The 12,636-nt window shown below is 40.2% G+C and overlaps 1 protein-coding gene across 1 annotated transcript in view; it reads right to left on the bottom strand.

Moving 5' to 3' along the window:
* Window positions 1-292: 292 nt before the first annotated feature.
* The window catches only part of wwp2 (WW domain containing E3 ubiquitin protein ligase 2), a 56,555-nt gene continuing 44,211 nt past the window's right edge, over window positions 293-12,636 (bottom strand). The window contains 11 exon segments of the mRNA XM_053318965.1: window positions 293-1,182; window positions 2,217-2,289; window positions 2,519-2,615; window positions 2,814-2,918; window positions 4,081-4,201; window positions 4,294-4,434; window positions 4,941-5,074; window positions 7,977-8,136; window positions 10,248-10,336; window positions 11,326-11,397; window positions 11,646-11,724. Coding sequence (XP_053174940.1) covers window positions 1,083-1,182; window positions 2,217-2,289; window positions 2,519-2,615; window positions 2,814-2,918; window positions 4,081-4,201; window positions 4,294-4,434; window positions 4,941-5,074; window positions 7,977-8,136; window positions 10,248-10,336; window positions 11,326-11,397; window positions 11,646-11,724 — 1,171 coding nt within the window. The 3' untranslated portion in view covers window positions 293-1,082.

Raw genomic sequence — 12,636 nt, 5'->3', positions numbered from 1 at the left:
CATAATGTAAAAACACTCTGCAAACTGTACTATTAAGTTTTAAAAGTAAAAGTGCTCATTAAGCAGCAGTGTCATAATCTCTAGATGACTTGATTATTATTACTGACTGACTGGTTTCATGCAGTAGTTGGTAAAGAAATACTGGGTTAACTGGGTTCTGTCTTCAGGGAGTACTAGCAGGCGTGCTAAATAGAGAAACGGTTTGTGGTGTCTCAGTGGCCGCTGTTATTTGATGGTGTGGATATCTTCAGTATTGTTCTACAATGTAGTAAAAAGCAGTTGACAACAGCTGTTCAAGATTGAAATCTCATTTATTTTACCTATGTACAGGAGAAAAAAAAGCTGAAATTCACAAAGAACAGAAAAATAAAAAGTAAAATCACATCTCATCTCTCTAACCTCTGTAACAGAGGTGCACTGGTTCATGATAACAGCTCTCTGTCTCTCGTATTCACACACACATGCGCTCAGCTCCTCTCATACACTCCTTCTCTTTATCTCACTCTCCTGTCTCTCTCTTTTATCACTTTAAAATGTTAAAAAAATGTATTTCTCTCTGGTAGATATGTTATACTGCATTTGTGAGTTGCTGCTGATATTAAAAACTATCCTTTCTCTGGTTTTGGTGCATTTCTAAGCTGTGAGTGGAGGTGTTCGTGTTTGTTTTTGTGTGTGTGTGTTTGTGTGTGTGTGGGGAGGGGGGTTGGTGTGAGACTGACTGGTCAAATATAATTCTCTCTATGTGCCGTCCTGTCCGACCCACATAAACATACACACTATTTATATGCATATACACAATGGCATTGACGTGAGCACACACACACACACAAACACGCGCACACACACACAGACAAGCAGGCATACACACTCTTCTTCTGTGTTCTCGTGTGTCCATCTGCCGGCTCCGACTTGATCCTGTGATTCAGTTCACAAACATGATCCTCCCCCCAGTGAGGGGCTAGATGACAGGTGATTTATTAGCCCTGTGATTAACAAATGCAAATCAATAACAATAATAACAAAAAACTATCCTGTTGAATTATCTGCTCTCTTTTAAGCCGTCTCTTGTCTCGTTTCCCGCTTCACTCCTGCCCGAATCCCTCCGTCTCTTCGATGGCAAACATGAGTTTCTCTCGGAGCTGCTCCAGGCTTCTGTAGGGCGGCAGGTCCAGTCGATTGAAACTGTGGACGGCAAGGAAACTCATTTTAGTTTAAGGACCATGTACAGCTCAAGTGGGCCTGACCAGTAAAACCATTGCATAATAACCTACAAATAATATGTAATATATATTACTACAATAAACCATCTATTTACAAAACAGACTCACATGCTGAGAGAAATATGAAAATATTATGTCTTGGGTTTTTTTTTTTACATTATTTTGCACAGAAGCTGCTGATAGACAACATTTTGTACAATGTTCAATATGAATGGTTTAAATATGACCACAATATGTATTCATTGTTTTTTCAGGAGGATTGTATTCTGGTCAGGGTGAAAAAAAACCTCTGAAACAGCAGAAAAATTTTAATGACTTTTCTGAAAATTGGCAACAGTGTTGACTATATTGTACTAGACAATATGCCGTATTGGTTTGATGGTAGCAGATATAATCTGGTTTGTGTCATCCAATCTTGACAAATGTTTGAAACTGTCTCATTTTCCTACAAACTCAACATAAAAACAATTTAATCTATATCAAACTTTTGAGTGTATGTTTGAATTATGACCCATACTCATCAGACGGACCCTGACATGCAATCTAATCAGATTATATGTATTCCAAGTATCAATGTACTTTAACATCCCCTCTAATAATCCCCCCTAGGTTTCAGGTGAGACATTTACCCCAAATTCAAACCAGATGTAAAAAACTGCTCAAGCATCCATCTGTTTTATCTGTACTGATGTCACGGTCATCAGAACCAGCTGTCCTGGTTACCGGACTGACAAATGTTACACAACAAAATGTTCAGACATTTACACTCTGACGTCAATAAATCTGGCAAAAGTTTTTTTCAGGAGTGAAGTTTCTGGCTAGAAAAACACATATTTGGATTTCAGCAGTGTCACAACAAAATGCCTCCATGTTTAATAAAACTACATAAAGTAACAGGCCTACTTTTATACTGATTGATTCAGTTATCTTATGGCAGAAAACGCTGTATACAATGAAAGCAAATGTTTCCCATGATAACATCAGAGAGTAGCTTACCATGTGTGGCTTCTTGGAAGCCAAGTCTCCTTCCCCACCTTGTCTATGCAGAACTTCTGGGGACCGTTACTTCCTGCAGGGGTTCAAAGGTAATAGCTTGAATGTTTCTGCATATTAGCCTTAAAAATTTTCATACCTAAATATCAACCATATTCTTAAATATGTACTGATGCGACCTTAATTTGGACGTCTTGCAGGTTTAAACTTGAAAACATGATTTCAAACTGAACTAATCGATTACGTTTTTGGATGCCCTAAAGGATGGAGACGCTCAGTAATGAAGGATGTAATGAGTTGCGTACCGATGAGCTCAGCAAAGCCACCGACAGGCAGCCGGCAGGTTCCTGTTACGAACTGAAGAAGACGGATTCTCTTCTCGTTGTCCATCTCCTTCACCACCTGCAGAAACACCACACGTCAGTCATACACTGAATACAAACACAGTGTATTCATATAAACACACACACTCTATAACAGGATATACAGACAGGTGACAAATGAAAGGAAAACAGTACTGGGGGCATCTGGAGGCTCTGTTATGCTGTGGTGTAAGTTCCCATCATGCCCTGTGCTTGCCGAGCCAGAGCGTGTTCTTACCTGCCAGAACCAGTGGATCTGCTTGCTGTTCTTGGTGTAGTGTCTGTAGATGGTGTTCTTCTGCCAGTCAGCCATATCGATCTCCTGCATCCCGCACAGCATCAGCTGCCAGAGGCAAAGCACAGGAACAACATTTATTATCAGAGACACAAGCTGTGTATATGAAGGACAAACAATAAGGACGTCATGACAGCTCCCATGAAAGTGAAGACAAAAACATCTCGATTGCCCCCTGCTGGATGGCTGCAGTATAGGTCGTTCTTTACATGCTGGTGTTTGTTCAAGCACTAATTTTTCAGATACGTTTTTTTTTAAATGGATGAATATTAAAGGGGGTGTGATATCCTGTGACAGACACTCTCAAACCAGGCACCCACTTGCACAAACAGTGGCTCCAAATGAAGTCACACAAGCAAGATGGCCACTCCCAAAAAGGAGATATTTTGGCTTCATTTTTGCAATTAGGGCAGGAACTGGAGACAAGTCGTCCATATTTCTGTAGAGTCAGTGGTGTGACTCATCAGTAGGCAGAGGACAGAGTCAACACAATGAGTCACAACATTTCCCATCACGCCTTCTGTTACGCTGAGCTTCCTCTGGGACAAAGAGTCATTTGGATTAAAGCTCAGCTGCAGCAGGAGTCAAGGAGAAAAGCTAGAAGCAATCAGGATCAAGAGCATTTTATCAAATAAACCACTGCTAGTTCTCAATATGGATTTCTTTTTAATTCTTCCTTTTTAATTCAAATTGTGCAACTCTTTGGCTCCGTATGTTTGTCACAGCAACACTGACAAAAGAGAAGCAGGGACAGACACTCACTACAGCTGGTATAAATTACTACTCTGGATCAGTCTCCATGTAGATTGGACTGACTGTCATATATATTTACTGCGTATTTTTGAAATCTCTTTCATCTCAAATAGTTTCTGATTAAGTGTATTTTTCATCTTTTATGAAGCACTTTGTACTTTGTAATTAAGTTTAATTTATTTTCTAATCAAGAAGTATAGGAAAGCTTTTTTTTTTATACCATCACGTCTGATTTTAAGCAGAATATTAACTGACTTCTATTTAAATACAGTATATATTTCTGCCAATGTAAAAGGGGGGAAAAAACAGTGGAAATACAGTCCATTAACTGTCACTGTTGTGTGAAAGATTTGAGGGGAAATAAGTCATTACATGGGAATAAAACAAAACTACTAATACTTAGATGCAGGAAATATTCTTGTACTTTAAAGCCTTAAATTCATCAGCTCCTCCTTACCTCCAGCTCTTTTTCATCAAAGTAGCGAAGCCACTCCAGAGGAACCACCTCGTTGAATCCGTCCAGGAAGGCTTTGGTCTGCTCCTCCACCCCGCGAGTGAATCTCCAGTCGGTCAGCAGGCTGAGGAGAGACGGAGTATGATGTGTTTTTACGGGTTTCGTCATTTGCTTTGCTCTCCCTGTTCCGAGCTATCGCCGCTAATGCCAACTGACCTGATGTACTCCTCCTTGTTCTCCTCGGTGACCAGTTCATTCTCTCCATCGTCCTTCAGCTGGTGAGTGGAAACCTTCCCAAGGATCTCCATGTCCTGTGCGAAATATAGCTCTACGCCGCACTCCTCCAGGTTGTTCTCTCTGGACACACACAGACACAGAAACACATAAACACACACATTATTTCAGCAACAATTACATATACTCATTCTGACAAACTAGCCCCTGAGATATGTGTATTTCTGAGGACTGTAACTCATCTAAACTCCTCATAAACTAAACCTCAAAATTTTACTGACACGCTGAACCAACTGTTGGACTCTCACTTGGGACTAAGAAAATTCCTTCAAGTTAAAGCTCATCTGTTTGCTGAGTTCAGTCATCCCTATAAAATGCTTGTTGGAAAGATTGAATTTCAAACATTTTTTCCCGTTTATGTAATTAATAAGCAGTAAGTAAGTAATTGGTTACTGAATTATGACATGATGTGCTCTTATTCCATTTATTCTTTGAGCTTAAACTAATGAAATTAGTTATTTAAAAAAAGAAAAAAAGAAAACCTGAACAAGAAAAAATGTTCTGAGGAATTTTTTCTTCCGTTTTTTCATCTTTGTAAAAGCAAAGAGCTGCCGTCATGCATTACTTACTTGACCCACATGATGGAGTTATAGAACTCAGGGTCTATGGACTCAAGATCTTTGAGTGTGGGCTTCTTGTCCAGCATTCGCTTGTAGAACGGTAGCGTGAAGCCTGTGTCGATGAACTTTCCGTGGTACAGAGCCTGAGGGGAGGATTTGTTACATTAGAAACCACAATCAGGAACAACACCTGCTGCTCCCTGCTCATATTCCTCAAACACACATATAGAAATACATTGTCAAGTCACTAAATCTGATGATACGGCAGGTTTGACTCACTGGATCCAACAGAGTGGAACAAGTGGGAGGAACAGTTTCTCCCTGCTGTAATTTTATGATTATTAGAGTTATTTTATGGCCATGTGGTTCAAATTAGTTCTTGACAAATTACACATATTTTCATCTAAGTTGCTCCGTTTCAGTCTCAATGATTCACAGGGGATTGTTTGGTGCCCATTCAAGTGTTAGAAATGCTTCAGCAGCCAGTCACCTTTACAGGAAACATGAATGGGGCTTTTATTTCTGGAATTATGGCAGCCTAATACAACCCAGCACAAACCACTGACCAGCAAAAACTCCACCACTGCAGCTGAAAACTGAGCGATGTGACGCTGTAGCTGCTCTACTTCAAAAGTAAAAGCCATCTTTCATACTTGCAGTCTATTCCTGATATTCATGGAAATCTGAAATTGCCAATTTCCTGACATGAGACTTACTAACATTTGTAGGAAAATGCTGATACGGCTGTGTTGTAAATGAAAGCAGTAATGTTGCAGGGAAGGTTACACACATTTGACGAAATACACTTTGACGTGGAGCGAGAAAATCAATCACAAGAAGTTGTACAGTGCTTGGGTTGGGTTAGTCTGTTTTCAACATGGCAGTCCCGTGTCACAAACTTTATGATATTACAGCTGAACACTACACTAAAATATGTGTTTTGAGGTGAGAAATAGGAACAGTACCTTGATTCATATTTGACCTCCTAGTTTGAAAGTTTCATCTGAGTTTCATGAGTTTCATGCTCTTCTGACTGTTCCTCACCCCATCTATTCTGGCCTTGTGATGGCATGCCATGGATGTATTATAAGAGCTGGATACTGAACCAAACTGGACCAAAAATGGTGCCCATTCTGGCCTAGAAAGAATTGCTTGGCTGGTGCATATGCCAAAAAAGTTCCTGCTTGGCCCATAGGCTTTATATATCATTTTTCTCTGCAGATATAAAACATCCATGGATCAAAAAAATTATAATAGAAAGTGTCCTAATTGACCTTTTCTTCTGTTTGAAGTGTCCAGTCAGCAGTTACATACAGACGTCTCTTTTATAATGGTGGTCTATGGGGAAAGTGCCTTTTGGGCCACAGGGGGATTTTTTGCAGCAATACTGCAAGTGCCCACTGGGAAAAGTTGGCAAATGGCTGAGCCGCACCCCATCCAGCTCTTATAATACGTTCATGTGGCATGCATACAAAGATGCAAGACGGAAATGTTCCTGAATGTAACTGCATGTGTGAATAATGAAAACTGCCAGCAATGCCAGGTTATCCCTGTAATTTACCGGGAACTGTGTGTGAAAGAGGCTAAAGTCTGGAGATTTCCATTGTGTCCTTTAACCTTATTTAAATGATCAAAACTTTAACTAGTCACTCAGATTAGATTATGATATAAGACTAAGCACAAAGCTAAATGTGTGCACTGAACACATATGGCTGTACACCAAGTCATAATCTTCCCTCTGTGTGAATGTGTGTGTTCACAGTGAAGTAGAGTGTGTCGATTCAGCCAGACGGAGCTGTTTAATGTTAAAAAACCCACAGAGGGCTCAGAGCCGTGATGAGCCAAGAACAACACAGACACCCACAGAGTGACTTAGTCACAGTCTGTTCTGTCCTACTGCATCCTGACTGACTATATGTGTCTGTCTCACAGCCAGCGACACACACACGGACAGTCGGGAAGATTTATAGACCAGGGAGAGGGTGTCAATGGAAAGAAGCGGGGCAAAGGCGGAGAGTAGAAAAAGGTAAAGAAAGAAAAAGAAGACGAGAGGTTTTGAATTAGGGATTCGAGAATTAGGGAAAAAGGGATTGAAGTTAGTAGAGGCGAGCATCTTTATAAGGCAAGTCAGCAAAGTGCATTTTAGGACTAAATATAGGCGGCTGCTGGCGGGTGTGGGCTGGGTGCGGCAGTGAGGTCATGGTGTGGGTGAGGGGTGGGGTGGCAGACAGAAGGAGGGGTGGAGGGTGTGGGTTTTGGGACCTACAGCTTTTCTGGAGCTGATCCCACAAAGTAGATACTGAAAGTTAGGAACTACTGGATTGTACCACAGTGGTTGAGTAACTGCACTGCTCATATTCATGCCTTCATGCTCTTGAGTTTAGTCACATGGATGCCTGAAGATGTCTCAACCTCATCATTGAACTTATTGCTTTCAGGGTTTACAATTCTTTTAAGTCTTCTATGTTTTAATTGTTTTTCTTGCTTATGCCCCATTGATTGTATGTTTTTATCTCCTTAGTTTTTAATATTTGAATGTCTATGATCTTTTCAAGTTTTATTTGTGTGAATCGCTTTGTGAATTTCATTTGTGTGAAAGGTGCTTTACTGAACAAATGTATTATTATAATATTATTATTATTTTACAGCAACGTCAACATCTACTAAGAGTTGACACCATTCAACGATTGACTGAAAATTAATCAGCAACTATTTCGGAAATGATCAAATTGTGATGTTTAACTGGGCTCCACATTATTCACCTGGGAGGTTTTATTGCTTCATGCTTTAAATATTTCTGTGTATGTGAATCTGAAGTTGAAGAAGAGTCCTCTTTACTAAAAATGTCAAAATAAAAGCATGGATTTTGGTGCTGTGTAGGCTGGTAGGATCTTATAATGTATATCAAATGAAAATGAAGACTAGGTTGAAAGAAGTTATGAGTAAGAGTTATTACTTGTTTGTGTTTGCTGATGGCAGGTTAAGGCTGGTTAGAAAGCTCATTTTTACAAATCAAAGCTCAAGTCATATTTGAACACAACTCACCATTGCGATGAAGCGTCCGATGAAGCGGAAGTACGTGAGGTGGTCTGGGTTGATGGAGGAAGCTGGGTTGATCTGCAGACAGTAGTTGTTCTTGCCGGCGTATTCGAACAGACAGTACATGGGGTTCAGGACCTCGTGGGACAACAGGAAGAACCACTCCCTGCAGAGCAACGGGACACAAGACATTAATACAGGAAGAGGAAGATCTAAATTATCCCAAGAGATACTTCAACAATCTATCATTTCCATTTTTTTTTTAAACATGGCAGAATGCAGAATGATAGTGTAAATGAACACATTGTGACAGAGGGAGTTATACAGTGACAAGAACAAAAAAACAAAACAAATGACAATGATGGAGAAAACAAAACATCTCATGGCAAAGACGAAACAACAATCAAAATACAATGAATACATTAAGGACAGAACATGATCAGCTACAACATATAATATATAGAAAGTTAAAATAATATGAATAAACAAATTAATTTAAAGAAATGTCCTCATTAAAAGTTCAATAGAGTGTGTGCTTGAATATTAGTCATTTCACAGATACAAGGTTCAGACTGTTGCTTCACTCATGCTGGTTTGACTCTAAAGGATTTTAAGATCTGTAATCCTGAGGAGGACTTAAGTTTTAGAAGCTGCTGCTCAGTTTGTCTTCTATCATTAACTGTTTCACACAGCTCTAACTTTGAGGACAGCTCTGTCATGCTTGGTTGATTTTGTGCTTTATGTTTATTACCACTGAAGAAGGTTTTCAATACTACCATTATAATGCTACCATAACACTTTATGACTTTTAAAAGTTTTTCAATCAATTAATATTTTTAAAAGACATAATGAAGTAGTTTGGGGTCGAGGATGTTTACACTAAACTGTAATTGAGTAAAAGAAAACATTTTGATGCTACTTCAAAAAAATGATTAAGAGGTTCTAAATCCTGAATTATATGCATTAATCTGAATGAATTAATCTTGAATTACATTTGGGCAAATAATGAGTCACATTAAAAAGGAACAGTTCAGCATTTTGGGAAATACGTGAAAATGACTCACTTTCTTGGCATAGACATACATGAGAAGATTGATACCACTCTCATGTGTGGCCTGAAGTCAGAGCACTTGGCCAAGAAATAGCTCGAGTACGAAACCCTCCATACAGCCCCAAACTGTAATTTTCACACGTTTGTTTTATACAGACTAAACTAGATGCTGGATTCAGGCTAGATGTTTGCTGTTGCTAATCGTCTGCTGGCTCAAGCTTTATATTTAACGGACAGACATGAAAGACGTATCGACCTTCCAAATGTAAAGGTGGTAGTATACCCCATCACAACTGCTTGTCAGAAGGCCAAAAAGCACACAAGCTATCACCCCAAATTTGAAACATAAAGACAAACATGTAACATTTAGGATCAATACAACAGGGTAGAATTAAAAAAAATAAAGACACAAACAGTGAAATGCATGTTAGAGAGAATGAGGGCCAACAAGCACCACCACCAGCTGCAGCACCAGAACCAAGCGCTCCCCCCAAGGCCTGTTCCCTCCTTCTCAGGGTATATGGGAGGAGGAGGAGGAGGAGGAGGAGGAGGAAGGGTATGGATACTGACGGACGGACGGACGGACGCAGACACCTCCCAACATCCCGTCCGTGGTTCTACCCTGTGGTAGAACAGCATGATGTCACCTACCATAGGGTAAAACCACTGACGTGACACCGGAGACAGAAACACAATGCAAAAACCAAAACAGAAAAAGATGAAACACTGCCAACAGAAAAATTAACAACATATATAGAGAGAGGAAGACCTGGAACACAGTGGGCAGGATGGATACATGTGGTGGGTGGATGACTGATGGGGAGAGGGAGGACAGAGGTGTTGCATGGAGGATTCAAGATGAAAAAAATGAGGGGACTCAGGAAAAAGTTAAGAGGCATCAAATAATTTATAGTATGACCTCTGCTGGTAACCAGGGAGAATTTACCCTCACATACACAATTAATATCTCCCTGGATGCAAAAAAAAAAAAAAAACTTCTTGAAACCCCTTTTACAATTTGTTTCACTCCTGCCAGGGGAGGGGGAAGCAGGTGACGGACAGACAGGAACAGGAGAAACACCACCACCACCAACATTAAAAACAAAAGTTAAAAGACAACAATGTTTTAGACAGTAGTAACAGAAAACCCCAGTAATAGCACACACATAATTACAGAATGTGAGAAAAAAAAAAGATGGGTGCGTTTGATTTGTTCCTGCTCTCACCTGGCGATGCCGCCGTAGTCCAGCCCTTCCTCTCCTCTCATGATGATGTAGAGTCTCCGGCGAAGGTCGTATGGCTTCACATTCATGATCTGATGACAGAGATCACATAATGTTAGTTTTTGGGAAGCATTTAACATTTATTTTTTACTTAACATTTGCAAGCTGCGTAAGAACGTCCAAATGTAACTCTTGTGCTGTCTTGTACTTGTAATTTAATTTAAAATGTTCTATCATGTCTTATGTTTATTTTATTGATATGGACCAAAGGATGTGTCTGAAAAAGATTTCTTCTTCTTCTTCTCATCTTTTTTTTTTTTTTTTTTTTTTTTTTTAATTTGTGCATTTCTAGAATTAAATTAACATTGTGAGATATATTTAAATTAACAGTGTTATGATTCTCCAAACCCATGGCTTTTGATTTTAACGTAATGATTAGATTAGATTTTTGATTTAAACATCATGGATCTAACCCAACAGAAAGCTAAACTTAATCAGAAAACCGTTAACATTCTCCAGAGTGTCTGAGTGCTCGTTTTGGCTGTTTGTCATGACTCTGCAAGACGCAGAGAAGCTAAAGGATGCTAGTAGCATCTCTCTGGCTGACGAAATAATGCTGCCTGCTGGATCCAGAGGCAACGAGGATGCACATAACTAGGTGGAGGTGGACAGAACAAAATGATCTGAAATCGCATGTGCATTTCAATCGATTTTTGATTTAGAATCAAAATTGCAACATGCTTGGTATTCATCCTCAATGGTATACCTTGTCTTTCGAAAGGCATATTTGTTCATTGAAGTATGGAAACATTGCCATGTTTGGTGAGTCTGTAAAAATAAGTTCTGTATGTACATGTCATTTGACCTCAGAGATACAACAATGCCCTCACCATCTTTTGATCATTTGAGTATTCATTACTAATTATTAATTTCTCAGTCCAAAGTTGAGCATTAATTTGTTTTGGTGTTTCCAGCATCTGATGAAATGTTTGGTTATCTGGCGAAATATGGTGAGAATGAAGTGAATGTAGTAATACTAAAGTGTGGAATAGAGATGTGTGTGTGTTTCTCCATCTTTGACCTGTTGAAATGAATCCTCAAACAGAGTCTGTCTGGACACGGAGATCTTCACGTGGCTGGGCAAGGCATTGGACTGGACAGAGACAAAAAAAAACACATTCAAAGAAGTTAGTAGTGCTCAAAACATTATAATATATTTGTATTATACTGTTCGTATTGTGTTCTGTAAGTTATCCGCAGCAACAGAGAGGCAGAGACAGACATCTGGAGCAAATAAAACCAAACTATCTGTATGACTAGACACCGGTAGTGTGAAAATATTTTTTCATAGCTTGTGTGGACAGGAAAGGTTTTATTGTGCAGACTCTAGTTAACACTTACATGGCACAGGAAACGGAACTGATGGTATTTCCACCTGAAGCTGCGATCGTAGGCGCCGGGTGAACCGCCCTGCCGTGACCTGTACACACACACACACGCGCAAAAACACACGCACAAACACACACACACACACACAGAGAAGGGATAGACTGTTAATTTTATACTGTTGGTAGAAAACAACTGGGGGAATCCTGAAATGAGATCTACAACAACAACAAAACAAAAGAACTTCTGTCTGATGTCTGTTCAGCTGATGAACACATGTAACGTCCCAGAAACTTGATGTTCTCCTTTTCAGGAGGCCTTGGTAGAAAACAGTGTGGGACTAACAGTTGCAGGCCAGAGACTCAAAGTAAATATTAAATTCACACCAGCCATCCTGCTCTAAATAATCACTTGGTGTGTCTGGGTCTCAAAGACAGAGGTGAGTCCGGGTGTGCAGCTGTGTTAGTATAAGCTCCACCAACCCACTGCACACACACACTGGATATATGCCTTGTCAGCACCGGAGAGGCTGAGACGCAGAGAGAAAGAAAAAGAGAGAGATATAGGCAGATAATGGGAGGAAAGCAGGAGAGAGAGAGAGAGTGAAATGGTGGGTGAGAAGAAGGAGGCCTCTAATGCGGCGAGCTGCCAGACACATCTTTGGGTTAGGAAATGGAGACCGCAAGCAAGCGGCAGAGTGTTGGCCGAGGACGCACACTCCTGCAGGATCTGGCGTAAAAAACCCCCCAAAAAACAGTAAAGACTCTTTCAGAAGCCCCTCCGTTCGACCACCAGCCTAAAAATACGAGCCCTGAAAAAGTAGCTCGCAGATGCACTTGCACACACAGATATGCCTTCTACAGCGGCAACCACACAAGCAAATACACACTGCTGCATGCTGAACGTAAACACAGAAGGGCACCAGCACCAGCAAATACACACACACACACACACACACACACACACACACACACATACACACACCAGTGCAGTCTGCAGAGGATCT

The sequence above is a fragment of the Scomber japonicus genome, chromosome 5 (genome assembly GCF_027409825.1).
Source record: "Scomber japonicus isolate fScoJap1 chromosome 5, fScoJap1.pri, whole genome shotgun sequence".
Classification (NCBI taxonomy): Eukaryota; Metazoa; Chordata; class Actinopteri; order Scombriformes; family Scombridae; genus Scomber; species Scomber japonicus.
Note: the sequence above shows the minus strand (reverse complement) of the source record. Positions and strands in the feature narration are given on the sequence as shown.